We start from the raw sequence: 18,313 nt of genomic DNA, 5'->3' as shown, positions 1-18,313 counted from the left end.
AGTTGTTCTGAGCAACTTTTATCATTGTGACCACATCAAAAAGTATAATGTGGCTCAGTTACGGTGACTTTTATTCCGTGAGCATTCTCACATGTACAACTCCTATCTTGGTCAAGCTCATTGTCTTACACCATCTCCAATGGCTAAACACACAGTCCCAAACCACTGGCATTCTATTCTTCAGTGCTCGTTCAATAAGGAACCAGTCCTAAACCTCAAACAAACCGTTAGTCCAATTTGTCCCAATGGCTACCTCTTCTGGCCATATAAAGATCCCGGCTTATTTCAAGAGAACTCTGGGGGTAAGAAGCAACAACAACAAAAGAAAAGAAAAATAAAATATTTATATAAGTAAATAAGAAAAGCAACTGTAAAAAATATCACCACCTGGTGGCAGGGGTGCAAAGAGATCAGAGACGGCTATCAAGAGAGCGCGCAGGGGGGCAACCCGACACCAGATGTTCGACAGAGTTGAATGTCGGCCGTCCCGTTCGCTTCTCATCTTTTATTAAAAGTTCACCTTGAAAATGTTGAGAGTAGCTCCAAGGAGTCTTGTGGCACCGGCAGGGGTCAAACAACTGTTCTTTCACACTTCGGGATATCATAGCTTGTTCTTCCCCCACCTTCGCTTTTTCTCCTATTCCACCCAAACTGTCTCAAAAGGCTTTGCATCTGCATGATGTAGATCCAGCACTGTTCTAAGCCTTCCTGTTGAGCCCAGATTTTTCCTAAGAACTATAAATAGCCATCCTTGGTTTTTTAAGAATGGCTCATGAAAACACAGAAAAACCCACAAGTCATCAAGGGGATATAAATCATTGCACCCCAGTTTAGGCAGTGATGGTAGCATCTTTCAAACATCAGAAGCCATTGATTTTCTCCATTGGTAGCTAATATTTCAAATGTCTCAAAGAAATATGCACCGAGAAGAGATAGAGCTTATGCTGTTTCTATAATCGTAATGAGCTTCCACAAAAAGGATATCTATCTGTTTGCATTTAGAGAACATGATGTTGGTGATCGACAGCTTGGTCATCTGAAATCAGACTTCTCGATAGTGGAACACTCTTCCATCTCATTACTTGTGTAAAATCATGGATGATCTTCCCTTGTTGAGTACCTATATAGCTACAACTTGTCACAAACTTTAGCAGCACTGTTGAACTTTCAGCTCTATGAAAGGTCTATTTATACACACTAAGCATTAATTGTGGTAATTATGGCTGATAAACATAAGCACGTTCATATCAAAGCCATGCAAAACTTGTCTGGGAAATAATGTAGCTTGTTTTGCAAACGACTCAGAAGATCACTCACAAAGGCCTATATTTGTGGTTTCCATGAGTCATTCACATGGAAGTACTATGAAGCACTTGGAGGTGCCCAATCCAGAGCCAGTTTATATGTTAAGCTGATATTTTACCTCTAAACTTGCTCCAACCCATGAGTAACTACAATGGATAATCAAATCACAGTAGCAGTTGCAATTTCAACTACCCCTCCCATCTTATGCAAGCTCAATGAAGCCAAGAATGTTCAGCTAAGTCCCATACTTCATCATAGCTTTTGTCACTTTTCTAACTCTTGATCATCTTCTGCAAAACATCCATGTTCATGTCCAAGATCCCTTTCTTCAAGGTAGTTTTTGTACCCTTTTTTTGGAATCTTGATCACCTTCTGCAAGATGGGTGTCCTTGACTGGAAATTGGGTCCTTCTCCATGTCCATGGGCTTCTTCACAACATTTTTCTACTTCCTGTTGCTACCACTTCCATAATCAATGACATTTCAGTTACAAAGCTTTACTTGGATTCTGGTCGTTTCCTTTCTTTTGGTGCAGTTTTTGCCTTGTTTTTGTGCAGGACAGATTGCCACCATTATTTTTTGACATCAATGCTAGAATAGATAGAATTGTTATCGATATACATACACGCCACACTCTTTCCTTCATATTGTGTAGCATTACCAGAACACAATGGTGGACAAGTTCTTTGCCTAGTTTTTTTTCTCCCAATTTGACAAAAGGACAGCAATAACATTTTTCTTTCACCAAGCTAACAAATTGAAAACTGTAACTTCAGAGTCTTGCATGATGGACACCAGTTTCTCTTGGTTCCAAGACAAAAGCATTTACATTTTTTTGGAGCACAGATGTCAGGTTAAGGTTGCATGATCTAAGCTGAGTGAATGCCCAGTTTTCCATTTGCGACCCTAAAAGGTAGAATAGGTTCAACAAGAATCTTGCCGCATTTCTGAAAAGGGAAGATGTATTGAAACTAAGGACTTTTACATCCCATAATACAGCTACAAAGGTAGAATCTGTAGATTCTATTTACAACATGAACTTTTGCACACCTACCCAACATCCTTATGCCTCACTGAGAGAGTTATGATTGTGACTCAGACCACTGCACAGCTTTGCAATGTAAAAGTGGCTGTTAGAGCAGCATGGTCTGAAAGAGAGTAACTGTCAGGCCAAAACCCTTGCTCAGCTTCCAGGGGGAAAAGAAAGGCTTCTTTGATAGCAAAGTCTTTAACTCCCTTCTGAGTTTGAGAAACCCTATCAAATTCCACCTGTGGTTCTCCTGATACTACTTTTGATATGCCTTCTGCCACTGCTGTGAGAGCAGGATATGCCACTGGAAGTCCTGAGTGACTGTCTGAACCTGTGTCTGACGCGCATGGGTCCAGATCAAAAAAGCTCTGCAATCATAACATAATTGAAACCACATTAACCCAAGACCATGGAAATGAAAGATGTATAATAACAATAATAAAAGCACTGACCTTAAACTCGATGTAATCAATAAGTCCATTCTTGTTTACATCAATGGTTTGCATCAATTCTTCTACCTCTGCTCTAGTGAAGCCTTCTGAACATGATGACGTCAGTCCAAGCTGCATAGGCAAAAGTTCAAACAAAGCTCTCTCTCTCTCTCTCTCTCTCTCTCTCTCTCTCTCTCTCTCTCTGTGTGTGTGTGTGTGTGTGTGTGTGTGTGTGTGTGTGTGTGTGTGTGATGAAACAAGTTTGAAAGAAGTTTTCTATAGTACTGAATCTAGGAAATGTTTGAAAAGTGTTTCTTTCACATAACAAAAATTATGGGTCATGGAACTTGTACACCTTTAACATTCAAAGAAATAACCCTATTTCTCCATTACCTACATGACATGATCAAATTTTACAATACAAACCTCCAAATAATGCTATATCTTCAAGAATACAGATGTTACTTGCCATTTCTCAACCTAATATTTCTTCAAGAATTAGGCAATAGAAAGTATTTACTGCAATCTGATGCATCATACAGAGTCTAAACTGCAGTGAACAATGAATAATCATGGCAGTAATCCTTTTCCCGCCCTGGGGGGTGCGGGCAACAATTTCGGACTCTTTGCTTGTTTGCAAACCCTTCCCTTCCCTGGATTCAAAACACCCCTAGCAGGATTGGAAAATTTTACAGTCAATTGATCTTAGAGCAAACATCTGCAAATTAGATATATCATTTGCTCATCAAGGATCATGCATGGCTAATGGATAAGGGCAATTCTTTGTGGGGTCTCTGTAAGGGCAGGCTTGGTGGAAATGTATATTGATGGTGGGATGGCTCACTACAACCCCTTTATGCAAAGTCTTCATTTGGAGAATGTTGTTGTGTAGTCACCCACTTGTTGTAGCCCTCTCCAAACACACCGTTCCAAATGGCTCATGGTTTTTGTACTACAGCTAAGGAGACCTCTCTTTTTAGTCATGCCTTTTGGTTCGATTAATGTTCAACGACTTTCATAATACTTATGTTTTAAATCTATACATTCCTTATCAATGTATGGATCACTATCTCTTGAGCACAAGTCGAATAACTTGGCTTAGACATGAAAGAAGGAGCACCTAAGAATGCCAACTCATGGACCAAGAATTGGATCGATCAATCACATCCTCATTGTTTTTCCCAACCATTTTTTTGTGAATTTTTGTCTCATAGTAAGTTTCTAGCTAGCCCGGTTGCTCAACAAATATGGCCTCTCTTATCTCAAGTTTTGTGTTCAATTGTCGCAAGGCATCTCAAGGGCCAAAGCCCCCTTGGAGTATCCTAAACCAAAAGCAAGTAGCAGCGCAATTCTATCCCCAACAAGGTGGCAAAGGGCCAAAGCCATCTTCGAGCTTGTCTTCACCAACTTGTGCAGACTAATGAGATAAGAACTCCTCAAGGGGAATAAGTATCTCATGCTTATTGTTGCCGAGTTTAACATGATGACTTGGGCCTACTTCTTGCAGCTGAAGTCAGCAACTACCTCAAACTTTCAAGATTGGCTGATCTTTGAGGAAAATCAATATGGTCAGAAGTTGAAAGTCATTAGACCTGATAAAGGTGGGGAGTTTACCTCTCAAATAAAATGGTTTGATTCACTGTAGATCAACGGATACACCATGAATTTGCCAATACCAACATTACAAGAAAATGGAGTATTGGAGCAAAACGGCCATGCATATCCTTAACAGATCCCCGGCGCCTGCAATTCTCTGCATGACACCTTTTGAGGCGTATTTTGATGCTAAACTTGATGCTATCTTATTTCAAGATCTTTGGGTGTGACAAATACGTCCATATCCCAAGAAAGGAGTGAGGGAAGATGGATTGGAAGGTTGAGATAGCAATTGTACCACAAGGAGTGGGAGTGGCAAGAAGGGCTATGAAGCTCTCATTGTAATTATGCATAGATAGGGGAGTTTCTTTAAATCAACTATGAGTTGATGATCCATGCAATGGTAGACAAGGACCCCACATCCACTGGAGAAGCATTACAACATGATCATTTGCATAGAGCCCTAGAGTACAAACTTTAAGCCATTGAGTAGAATGGTATACACGGAGCTACTGCCTTGACCAACCAAATAAAAAGTGATTGGAGTGACGTGGGTCTTTAAGACCATGTATCATAGTGACTGCACTTTGGAGAAGCACAAGGCCCAATTGGTGGCCAAAGGGTTTGCTCAATACCCTAGAGTTGATTTTGATGATACCTTCAATCTTACCACATGGATGGCCCAGATCTCTTCACACCTCCTCAATATGTAGTGGGCAGGGCAGATAACCTTCAGGTAGGCAGATAGGCACAAGCAAGTGGGTAGCCTTTGGGCAGCGTGGACAGGCAACTGCAACATGTGGACAACCAGACAGCCGGGCGCTGGACTACCAAGCAGGCAATCTACCACTTTTCATATTCCCATCACTCCAATTTATGCTAGCTGAGTTGCTCCTCTATTTGGTGCCTCACCAGCCTATTTAGGCAGTCCCCTCGACACATGTTCTTGTATCTTATATCTGTCAACACTGAAAGTGACGTTCTTGCTGAGTTCATATTCTAACACCAACTCCTTGTATGTATTATGCCTGAATTGTAGTCTTCAATATTCTTCAATTCTCTCTCTCTCTCTCTCTCTCTCTCTCTCTCTCTCTCTCTCTCTCTCTCACACACACACACACACACACACACACACACACACACACATATATATTCAAGTGGCTACCCTAGCGGTAAGCCACTTGTTTTTATTAACCAACCCATTGACTTGGGTTCAATTCTCCCTTTTTTGTAACACACACACACACACACACATATATATAGTGTCCTCTTCCACAACACTCCACTCTCGCAATGTTGCACTCCTCTTTCTTTGAGTCTTTTTTTTTCCAATTAAAAGAGAGAGAGGTGAAAGAAAGACTAGGATTGAGCTTTCAATATTCACTATGTGCAATACCTCATATAATCTCTACAACATGTTGTGGATAATGATTAATCTTAGGAGAGAGATTACATTATTAGCATGAGTTAGAAGATTATTTAGATAAGCTACTACTTTAACCTTGATATGTTAGATGCTTACATTATCAAATATACACAGTGCACTCAATATTTAGTCCGCTATTGGTTGTTGGCAAGAGTTAGAGAGTTAATACTACCTTCATGGTTACCGGAATCTTTGTGTGACTCCATGTGTCCTCTCACAAGTGGCTATAGATGGCTTTAATGAAGAGAAGCAAGCATGCAAATGCATGCAATAAAAACAGAATTTGAAGGCCAGAAATGAAAGGTGAAAACTAAAACACGTGAGTAAAATTCAAGGCTCCCTTGTTGGGATAAAGGCCCCGGTTTAACCCCCCCGTGTATAGAACACGCACATTGTACATGTGAATGCACCCTTTACGTGCCCTAAGTATAAACAAATACATTTTATTCTTTGTGTACCAACACATTTTTGTTGGTAATTTTCACTCTGTTCACTCTCTCTTCAACCATCACACTCTCACGCTCACTCCTGCTCGATTTCCATCTCTCTCAACTGTGCTCTTCTTCCAACAACTGGTATCAGAGCCAAGACTCTGCACGCTTCCCAAGATCCAAGCGACGACTATTGGGCTTGCAGTAGCAAGCGTGTGGCAGCAAGCGTGTAGCAACAAGAGCAGGCAACGACAGCACAGTAGGCGTGACGGACCTGTGTCCACAGGTGCGAACTGGCGACAGAAACCAACGAAAGGCGGAGTAAAGGCGGGCAGCTGATGCAACGGGTTCAGTGGGCAGGCGCAGCAGTCGCATGACAAGCGACGAGCAAGCGATGCCGGCGGGCAAGCGTCAGACGTAACAAGGCATGGTCAACGGACCCTCCCCCCCCCCCCCCCCCCCCGGTCATTCCGTAAATTTTTTTTTAAAGCTAAAAGCTTTATTTTCTTTCAAATCTCTTTTGAATTCTTTCCCTTTGACAAGGGTTCATGCGTTGGAGCACGGGCCACAAATTTGTGCAAATTCGAGCCCAAATATTTGGGGCTTTTCCCAAATTTGACCTCGTTTATGCCTGACAATGATTTTCAAGTCAAAAATTTGCAAACATTGCATGTGGTGAACTCAATTAAATTGGGTATTTTGCCAGATTTGTTGGAATTTCGCTCTTTTAAGTAAAATTTCTTGACATTGGATCCCAAAAATTTGGGGCTTTTCATGTATTGGCAAAGTTTTGCTCAACTGGGTCAGATTGGCTGAGATTTATGCAATCTTGGACTTGAAATTTTGGGGATTTACGCAAAAATTTGATAAATTTTTTCATTTTTGCCCGTATGGTGATTGTTTCATGTGCAAACGGCAGAGATTTATTTTTGGTTAAGAAAGAATAGCAATGTATTTTGCTGGTTTCAGCTTGTGCTTCTGCAGATTAGTGCATTTACTCTTGTGTTCGTGATAAAATGGCTGCACTTCTTCCAGTTCAGACATCAAGAGTTTGATGGAGATCAAACGGTTTGATGGTCATGGCTTTGACCTTTGGAAAGATCGTATGCAAGGCATTTTGTTCCTAAAGGATTGTGAGGATGCTTTGCAAGAAGATAAACCTGCACTAATGTCTGATGCAGATTGGGCCAGAATAAATAAAAAGGTTGTGGCTTACATGAAGATGGGTGTCACTAATGACATTTTGACTGACATTAAGGGTTTAGATATAGGTTATGCAATATGGGAGAAGCTAAAAACTACTTATGAGATCACCACACATGTTAATCAGGTGCATTTAATGTGCAAGTTGGTGAGTATGCGTCTGGATGAGTCAAAGCCTATAGCTCAGCACTTGAGTGCATTTACAGGGATTTTAAATCAGCTCAAAGATGCAAATTTGGACTTTGATGTGATAAGTTGAGGGCGATCTTTTTTATCATGGCACTGCCTGACTCTTGGGAGACCTTGGTGGTTTCACTCAGCAATAACCCCAATCTCTCATATGATGGGGTGAGGGGTTCTATCTTGAATGAAGAAATTAGAAGTATGTCTAGTGGAGAAAACAGCAACTCAGCTTATAATGTAAGAGACAGGGCTGAAAAGAAAAATGCAAATGCAAGACACAGAAACAGAAGCAAGAGCAAAGGAAAGGAAAAGAGTGACATTACTTGCTATTACTGTGGTCAGAAGGGCCACAAGAAACCTGATTGTAGGTATTACAAGAAGGAACAAGAGAGAAAGAAGAATGCAGGAAATAAAAAGAAGGAAGAAAAGACAGATGCATCGGAGACAACCAAAGGCAAAGAAAAGACCAATGTGGCCTCTAGTGTGGTCATAGAGGACCTTTCAAATACAGAGGCTGATGTATTATGTGCAGTTGATTATGATGCCCTTGTATGTCACATGCAGGATAAGCAAATTACCAAGGCTGATGTGATTGATGCACTCTTGTCAGTTGATGATAGTGTCACTCAGACTTGGATTGTAGACTCTGGGGCCTCTTTCCATGTAACTCCTTGCTTGGAGTGTTTTGCTATGTTCAATGTAGGCAATTATGGAAAGGTATATCTTAGAAATAACCATGCTTACAGCATTGATGGGATTGGCACTATACACTTGTCTTTAGAAAATGATCAAGAGCTTGTGTTGAACGATGTCAAATATATGTCTGGCATTAAAAAGAGTTTACTATCTATTGGTCAGCTTGACTTGCATGGCTACAACACACTGTTTGGTGATGGTTTGTGGAAAGTAAAAAAGGGTTCCATGCTGATTGCAAAAGGAAACAAGAAGGGCACTTTGTATTGTTTGCACTGTAAAGCCTTGAATGGCAAGTTTCTTGCAATTGCTGAAATTTACAGCCACTTGGAGTTATGGCATAAGAGATTAGGCCATATGAGCCAAAAAGGACTTGATGTCCTTACCTCTCTGAAGAGGGTTGATGAAAAAGGCTCTAAACTTGACTTTTGTAATGAGTGTCAGTTTGGAAAGCAAATAAAAAATTCATTTTACTCTGGTGTCTCTCGTAAGTCAAATGTCTTGGACTTAGTGCATTATGATGTATATAGTATGCCCGCGAAATCGTCGGGTGGTGCTGCATATTTTGTCTTCTTTATTGATGACTGTTCCAAGAAGATTTGGGTGTACTTACTGAAAAAGAAAAGTGAAGTATTTGCTGTTTTTAAAACTTTTCATGCATTTGTGACCACTCAAACAGGTAGAAAGTTGAAATGCTTGAGAACTGATAATGGGGGTGAGTTCACATCGACTAAATTCAAGTCCTTTTGTGACTTGCATGGTATTAAGAGGGAGCTTACAGTCCCTTATAGCCCTTCTTCAAATGGAGTGGCTGAAAGATATAATAGAACTTTATGTGAAAGATTGCACTGAATGTTGTCCACTGCTAATCTCCCTCATGCGTTTTGGGGAGAGGCACTCAAAACAGCGGTTCACATTTGCAACCGCTCTCCAAACCGGTCCTTGAATAACATCCCTGAGGAGATTTGGTCTGGCAAATCGGCCTCATATGACCATTTACGCATATTTGGTTGTGATGCCTTTGTGCATGTTAGAGATGAGCTAAGAAACAAACTCAACCCAAAATCCACCAAAGGCATTTTCATGGGCTATGGTGATGAGGGTGAATTTGGCTACATAGTGTAATTACCTCAGTCCAAGAAAATTATTCGCAGCCGTAATTTTGTGTTTAATGAGGCAAAATTGCTTATAGGTACTTTAGCCTCTAATGAAGATATGAAAAAGGTGAAATTTCAAAGTTTGCAGCCACCTATTACTTCAGAAAATGAGCCTCATGGTGTTGTACCACAGGCTGAAACTGATGATCAACCGGTTATTTTTGAGCCAGATAATGATGAACAGCAAATAGAAGCACAAGGAGGTCATGGACAGCAAGATAGGCTTGCTGGCTATGAAAATGCAGGTGCTGGAAATGAAAATGAAGGTGTTGTACAGCATGAACAGCATGCTGAAAATGGCTTTACAGCAACCAATAAATGCTGAAAATAATATACCTCCTGATGTAGACCCAGTTCTTGAAAATGTTGATCATTGGGTACGCAGGTCTACATGCGTAAGAAGGCAACCACATAGGTTTAACCCCTCCTTGCATTATGTGATGCTTACAGATGAGGGTGAGCCTCTTACATACAAAGAGGCCAAGTCATGTGAGTTCAATAGTAAGTGGAAGCTAGCTATGCAGGAAGAGATTAAATCTCTATATGCAAATGATACTTGGGATCTTGTGTCATTGCCCAAGGGAAGGAAACCACTTCCAAACAAATGGGTATACAAAGTAAAGACAATTGATGGGAAACCCAAGTACAAGGCAAGATTGGTTGCCAAAGGGTATACACAGAAGGAAGAGATTGACTTCCAAGAGGTCTTTTCACCTGTTGAGAAGATGACCACTCTACGTGTGCTTTTTGCTCTTACTATTGTATTGGACTTAGAGTTGTATCAAATGGATGTAAAAACAACTTTCTTGGATGGTGACATTGATGAGGAAATCTACATGAAACAACCCAAGGGCTTTGTAGTTCCTGGAAAAGAGCAGATGGTGTGTAAGATAAAACGCAGCCTATATGTGTTGAAGCAAGCACCACAACAGTGGTACAAAAAGTTTGACACTTTTATGCTATCGCATGAGTTTACATGCAGCCATGCAGATCATTGCTTGTACATGAAAAAGGATGCAGATGGCAGCCCCATCATACTTGTTTTGTATGTGGACGATATGTTACTAGCTGGGAAAAGGAAGACTAGCTTGGATGCTCTCAAAAATCAGCTGAAATCAGCATTCTCCATGAAAGATTTGGGGAATGCATAGCATATTTTGGGCATGAGGATTCGTAGAGATAGAATGCAGAAATTGTTGTTTTTATCTCAAGAAAAGTACATTGGAAAGGTACTGGACAGATTTAACATGGCTGAAGCTAAGCCTTTTGGGATACCCTTATCTCCTTACCTCAAGCTTAGCAAAGCCAACAGCCCGAAAGATGACGTGGAAGCAAATGCTATGAAGGGAGTTCCTTATGCATCAGTTTGTGGCTCTCTTATGTATGATATGGTTGCTACTCGTCCAGACATTGCTCGTGCAGTGGGAGTTGTTAGCAGGTTTATGTCAAATCCTAGCAAAGCACATTAGGAGGCTATCAAGTGTATTCTTCAATACCTTAAGGGTACACAAAGAAAGTGTATTTGCTATGGGCAAGGTGCACTTAGTGTGTATGGTTATTGTGATGCAGACATGGCAGGTAGCTTGGACACTCATAGGTCCACCAATGGGTATGTCTTCACAGTTGCTGGTGGAGCTATTTCTTGGTGTTTCAAGTTGCAGAACATCGTTGCACTGAGTACCACTAAAGCTGAATACATATCAGCTACTACTGAAGCTTCTAAGGAAGCTATATGGTTGAGCAAACTTGCAAAAGATCTCGGCATGTGTATGGATACTGCAATTTTGGGATGTGATAGCCAGAGTGCTGTGTATCTGGCTAAAAATGCCATATATCATTCACGCACAAAGCATATAGATGTGAGATATCACTTCATCAGACAGATTCTGGAAGATGGTCAACTCACATTCACCAAGATTATACACAAGACAACCATGCAGATGTTCTCACTAAAAATCTAAGCAAAGCTCAGCACGAGCAATTGCACACAACTAGTTGGAGTTGGTTAGCTAGAGGTTCACATCGGACCTTTTAAGTGGAAGGTTGTTGGGATAAAGGCCCGTTTTAATCCCCCCGTGTATAGTACACGCACATTGTACATGTTAATGCACCCTTTATGTACCCTAAGTATAAATACATTTTATTCTTTGTGTACCAACACATTTTTGTTGGTACTTTTCACTCTGCTCACTCTCTCTTCAGCCGTCACACTCTCATGCTCACTCTTGCTCGATTTCCATCTCTCTCAACTGTGCTCTTCTTCCAACATCCCCCCCCCCCCCCAAAAAAAGTAACAAACAATACCGTGTGAAGCTAAGCTAGGGTCTGCACCGACAAAACACAAAATGTACAAACATGACTAAAACACACTAACACAATAAACGCAACAGCTAATCAGTTTGCAATGTATTTTTACCTCAACAAAAGATAGTTTGGAAAAAGACCCTGAAATGTTCTTATACACCAGTACTTGGTCTTATTTAGATGAAATTGTAAAGCGGACTTCTACATATCAAGAGTGCCACCTAAAATAAGACCAGCTTGTACCTGAGTTTTTGAAGTTTCCTGTTATTCTCAAAAAGAAACTATAGTTCTTCCAAAAGTAGAAAAGGTCATCAAATGCAAAAAGTTAAGGCTAAGGAAAAGGAAATAGATCCATTAGATATGTCCCAAAAGAAAGATCTATCTCAATGGCTCTTATCATTCTAGAGACTCCATCGGATGTTTGAGAACTGTACTTAATAGATATTTGTGGATGGACTTAGCTTACAGGAGTTGTTAGCATGTTCGAGTAAAATCTCTGAATTGGCACTATGTATGTATAAAGTGGTTATATAGTGAATAGCGAAGAAGTTTCTATGCAAGCTAGAGAAGTAAACATTGCCTTCAAAAGAGGTAATAGCAGTCCCGCAATGTTGTGGTATCATGATGGGAAAAGCCTCCAAATGAGCATCTACTTTTTTGTATTTAGCATGACATTTATAAATTATCACTTTCTATTCTCATAAAGCTATGGTCTTTAAAGCTAGTTGTATGATTTTCCCACTAAAATAACTTATTATAGTTAAAGGAAAGCCATTATATTTGTAAGGTGAACTAAATTGACACTATGAATCGATAATTACCTGGATAAATACCTAGTTTCTTGTAGTCATATAGATACAGCAAAGAGGAAAGAAAAGGAGAAATAAAAACCATCCGAGAAAAGAGAGATAGACATACATCATTTAAGCCTTGATAGAATGCATGGAAGGTGAGAGAATCTCCATCAGGGCGAAAAAATACAAAACCATCTTTGCCTGCTAGTCCCACTTTGCACATTTTAGCCTGCATCAAAATGGCAACCTTGTAAAAACATGAAGGCACCTAAATTTTGACAGTTAACATTGTTTTTCCTACTTGGAGCAAACAGCAACAAAAGAACTGGACACCTGGCCCATAAAGAGTTCCTACGCACCACATGCATTCAAACATGAAATTTAACAAAAGACATCCAGCATTATCAACAGGAACTCTTCAAGAAGAAATGGAGCCTGTGATGGGACAAAGAATTGAAAACAGCAAATCTGTCCCAAATTAAGAAGAGCCACTCAAGATGTCTACTTAAGCCTACACATTCAAAGCATAAACACTACTCAAGTGAATATAAATACAATCCAGAACAACACATACAATCTTGGCTACATTCGTAATGATCAAGCAATGCTTTTACAGTATTTTCTCTTTTCTTGACTTATCAATTTTCTTGCCCTTTTCATGGCTATCCTTTTTGTTTCCCGAATTATACATAGGTATAATATGCAATAGTTCAGGGCTGACATGGCATCAGTAATGTCCACACATTACAAACCCTAACTTCCAATTCAGACATTTTTAAATCTGAACAGAAGTGCACATAGTTCTGTGTTTGATCAAAGTATTCCTAAAAGTTAGGGAATTTAATAGGCAGCAAGGTCAAGCTTTGCCCAGAAATAGAAGCTCCTCATAAGTGACTTGGGGGGAGGGAAGTACCTATAGTCCCCCCTAACTGGCCCACCTAGAAGAGAGGGGCCTGCCAACTGCCTGGGAGCCTGACTGCCTTTTCCACTTCACATCCTACCCACTCATCAGTCATGTAACTTGAATCTGGACCTGCCCAAGAAATGACCACTTCTGATGAGGGCAGCTTGGTGCACCACTCTTCTCCCACTTTATCAGGCAGCCTTATCAAATAGCATGTGGCTGCCACCCTATCAATGCTGATCATGCTGTTCCTAGAGCTGGCCATGCTGCTTATGGCACTGTCAATGCTATCCTTGGGATTGGTGATACCGTTTGAATGTTGGCAATGCTGTTTTAACGCTGGCAATGGCTTATCTTTGGCCAGGCGATGGCAGATCTATCTCAGCAGGGTGAAGGCTGTCTTGGTGCTGGCAATCTTGTCTGGGCTGAGCGATGCAATTCTAAGGCTGTTTGTTTAATAATGCCAAAGCTAAGTATCGAAAATACATGTCCCCATGACAGACCTCTGTAAAGAAATACCCTAATGCAAAAATACAATACAATCGTATGACAGCACAAACTGAATAGAACACGGTTAGGGTTAGGGTAACTTAGGGACAATGAACACAGTGAAAATCATAAATGAATGAATCTGAATAATACAATGCTTATGCAACAAACATATTATGCAGTGAATGAATATTGTATCACAAACTCTCGTGTCTCAAGGACCGAGGCAAAGGTAATGAGATGGAGAGAGTGTCATACTCCAATGGATTCCAAAACACAGTAAGGTACTAGGTGGAAGCTGGTCAATCAAATGCAGCAATGTCACGAGGGTCGCTAGGCTTACAAGCATAGTTGCCTGGAATTTTGAAAACGGTGAAAAAGAAACGCATTTGGGAGGCCAAAACTCCGGGCAAAGCAGTGAAATAGGGAAACAAATTTTATGTTTATTTCAATGAATATTTTAATATTAGACATACATAAATTGGCGATACCATTTACATGTTGAACATCTATACCAAACCACTTAAATTCCTCAACAATATAGTGTATACGTGTAACTTTAGAAGAGATTTGACAAGTATACATGATTCTACAAAAGATTTAAAACTATAAGACTGTAAAATCATAATCCATGAGGTTAGAAACCTTTCAAGATCAAGATTTAGAATTTAGACTCGACAATGAACAACCATAGACTCGTATTATATCATATAGACTCAAAAACAAAGTACTCGGTAAACACTACATGAAAAATAAATACAACTATGATGTATCAATGATCATGTGTCAGTATCAAGACTCAAATGATGACAGACTACAATATCTCAGCCAAATGCAAATGAACCATAAACATAATCAACTAACAACAAGTCTACAAAGTACAAGTCTATGATCATAATCCATCATCTAATGAGAGTCACTCAGCATCGTCCAAAGGCATGTCCTTTGTCTCGTCCTCAAGGCTACTAGGAGGAGCACTAGTACATAGGAAGAGGAGGTATCATCATCATCATCATCCGACACTCCAGCTGTGAAGATAGAAGCGACTGCATGTCGAAGTCCAGCTTCTCTCACTTTAGATGATACATTATTAGACTGTGTCCAATGTGCAAGTGCAGACATCTCCTCGTAAAGCATATTGTAGATGTCTATCTCCTCCTCTGGAATGGTGGGAATGTCATTTGCCTTCTCTATATCAATCTTATCTACATTTACTTGCTTTGGCTCAAGTGTGTAACTTTAATTTTCAATCAAGTGCAAGTTACAATGGCAAAAAAGCAATCTCTCAAGCTCGGCAATCAACTGAGCAAACTAACTGAGTATACAAAATTTGGCCTGGTATAAATCAATCAAAGCAATTTCCCTACTATAAATCTATAGGTATACTCATCGAAGGGCTGACACAAGGTATCTTTAGATAAGCGAATAGTGGAATCGAGAGGCATGGCCACAAGCCATGTTTGATCCTAGAAATACTGATCCACCAAATAAAGAGCATACTTCTATTGTGACACAAAAATACATCCCCCAAATCAAACTACCTCCATTCCCAAAAAGTAAGGCAACAAATCGAGGTTTGTCGTCTCAAATGTAGTACAAAGATTGATCTTAATTTCCACTATGGTAACAGAATCTTAGCCAGTGTGATGAGTAAGTCATCGATGTACAACAAGATATAGTTGACCCTCTTTAAAGTGATATGGACATATAAGTTCAGGTCATAAGAGGTAGAATGGTATCTATGAGTTTCTTCAAACTCATCCATCCTATGGAACCAAGGCCACGGCGCTCGCTTCAGCCCATAAAGAGCTTCTAGTGCCGCAAGCGAAAGACCTTATTTTTTCAGCCCATAAAGAGCTTCTAGTGCCGCAAGCAAAAGACCTTATCTTTTCAATTAACAAAAGAAAACCTGGGTGGCTCCTCCACATAGACTTCTTCTCTCCAAATAGCCATTCAAAAATGCACTTTTGATATCCATCTAATAGATCAACCAACCATGGTGAGTGGCTAGCGCAACCAACAAACAAAATGATGTCAACTACACAATAGAAGCAAATGTCTCTTCATAGTCAATAACTTACTTCTATCAAAACCCTTGTACTACAAGGAGAGCCGTATTGTTGTCTAAAGTCCCATTAACTTTTAGCTTGGTCCCAAAAATCCACTTCATTCCAATGACTTTCTTGTGACTTGAACGATCCATCAAAGTCTAAGTCTCATTTCGGTCAATACTCTCTCGCTCCTTCTCCATGGCATCTTGCCACTACTGGAGTTCTAAAGAGCCTCCTACCAACTATTCAGCTCAATATGTGCTATGTAATCAACTATAAACAATGATGCAAATGAAGCCTGAGATGCAAGCTGAGTAGATCTTGTAGAGCCCTCTAGAGTCGAATTTGGTGAAAGGATCCCTAAATCCTGCATGGTCTACTCATACCAGCCAACTAATCACAAAAACGAGACATTAACTTTTATGAACTTGTAGATCAAAAAAGCAATGGTAACTACACTACTAGAGGTGTGTAATATGATATTTTTTCAAGCTAATCATGTCTTCTTTATGGAGTAGGATTGTTTAATAGATTTGGAACATATACTTAGATCAAAGTTTTTAAGCAAGAAGGTCATGAGGGAGTAGTAGATCTGGCTTAAAAGGCACAATCTCCAATGGAATAATTTGAGCAAATTGTGCAAAGTCTGATATAGAAGACTGTATGATATCCCTCTTATCAAAAACTACATCTCTTCCATGGTTGTTAGGTACGAAAGATATGGTACGGTACAGTATGATAAAATACGGTACTAGATGGTACCTTACGATTTTATAAGATACGGTATAATTAAATGTCGTACAAAAAATATGATACAGTACAATACCATAAAATGCGGTACTAAATGGTACCTTATGATTTTATAAGGTACAGTACGATATTAGTACAAAAAAATTTATCTTACTTTTTTTTTAAACTATAAATGATAAGACACATGTTTAAAGTGAATATAGACTACAGCAATGCCATTACAAAATGATATCAATGATCATACATGATACATCATACAACTGTCATAGGAATCAAGAGTTTGACAAGTCACGATAGACTCAAGAGTCAAGAGTGAAATCTACCAATCTGGATACAATCATCAATGATACGTCATACATCATCATCATTAGAGCGTCATCGAAAGAGTTTGAAGATGATCCCTCCGCATCGGATAATGAGACACTCTCATACTTATCCTTACTGATGAGGTTACCATCATCATTAAATGATGGCCCCCTAGGCAATGGTTGTGTAACTGTAAGCAAGGGGGAAATGTCATCGTCGAGTAAGGGATGAGAGCTACTAGAGCTCTGCTTCACATATGTTTGCAAACCACTCGAACCACCTCTCATTGATCTTGGAGGGCGCCGAATGACCATACCCTTGCTAGCAACTGTTGCAACTCGAACTCGAACTCGTCGCCCACGAGCATGCTAACTGTGAGTGTCACGAGTGTTTGCTGCTATGAGCTCTCTATAGAGCTCCACAAAGATCAGCTCCTTCACATCAATCTCTTGGTGTACACTCGAAAAAGTGTCATCCGTCAACTTGAATGTATCGACATTCATCTACACAATACATATAACTTGACATAAGATTATAAATACTAAATTGTTAACTTGTATAAAATTGAAAACAACAAATTTGAACTTGACTTGACCAAAACAATAAGTGTTTACCTACTTTGGACTACCCATGGTCATCATGGCCTTCATCGTGTACAAGTTAGTGCAACAATAGACTAGCCGCTCTAACTGTCGTGTGCTAACCTAATTGTGAATCTTTGTGTGAATAAGAGAATAGGCACTCCAATTTCTCTCGCATGCACCCAAAGAGCAATCCTGAGCAAGGACTCTCATGGCCAAGCACTGAAGAGTCTGCAGCGCATATCTAAAATTCTGCCACCAAAAGAGAGGCTTCACAAGTGACTCTCTTCTCCAACAAGTGGAAGAAGCAAAAGCCACACGTCCTCTCTGATCCATATAGTATCCAAGCTCCTCTAGAACTGTGTTGTGGTCATCCACGGGGGCCACACGAGTGAGATATGCAAGCTGGTTAGAATATAACTCTCTATCATCCACAACTACTGGAGACTTATAGGCTGGATGTAATAGTGCTGCAAATCCATGGATGGGGTTACGCATCCATGCCTATCTCTTCTCTACTAGATCAATGATATGTGTACACTGACTCCATGATCACTACGCAAGCCCGTGCCTCCACCAATGCTTCTCTAAAGAAGTGAACGAGAAGGCCCATGCTGGACCCCTCACAATCACTCATACGTAAAACCCTATAAAAGTGGTCATGGCAATCATGATCCCAC

General features: G+C 40.1%; 1 protein-coding gene across 1 annotated transcript in view; it reads right to left on the bottom strand.

Annotated features, from left to right (window-relative positions):
• Positions 1-2,248: 2,248 nt before the first annotated feature.
• Positions 2,249-18,313, bottom strand: part of LOC148023280 (putative calcium-binding protein At1g02270) — a 41,469-nt gene continuing 25,404 nt past the window's right edge. Inside the window, exons 8-10 of the mRNA XM_087696318.1 lie at positions 12,677-12,781; positions 2,787-2,897; positions 2,249-2,702 (exon numbers count right to left, since the gene is read on the bottom strand). Of these exons, the coding sequence (XP_087552444.1) occupies positions 2,400-2,702; positions 2,787-2,897; positions 12,677-12,781 (519 nt within the window). The 3' untranslated portion in view covers positions 2,249-2,399. The remainder of the gene's footprint in view (positions 2,703-2,786; positions 2,898-12,676; positions 12,782-18,313) is intronic.

The sequence above is a fragment of the Lygodium microphyllum genome, chromosome 16 (assembly GCF_053477565.2).
Source record: "Lygodium microphyllum isolate KBCC chromosome 16, Lygodium_microphyllum_v1.1.10, whole genome shotgun sequence".
Lineage (NCBI taxonomy): Eukaryota > Viridiplantae > Streptophyta > Polypodiopsida > Schizaeales > Lygodiaceae > Lygodium > Lygodium microphyllum.
The sequence above is the reverse complement of the archived record's forward strand: the minus strand, read 5'-3'. Positions and strand labels throughout refer to the sequence as shown.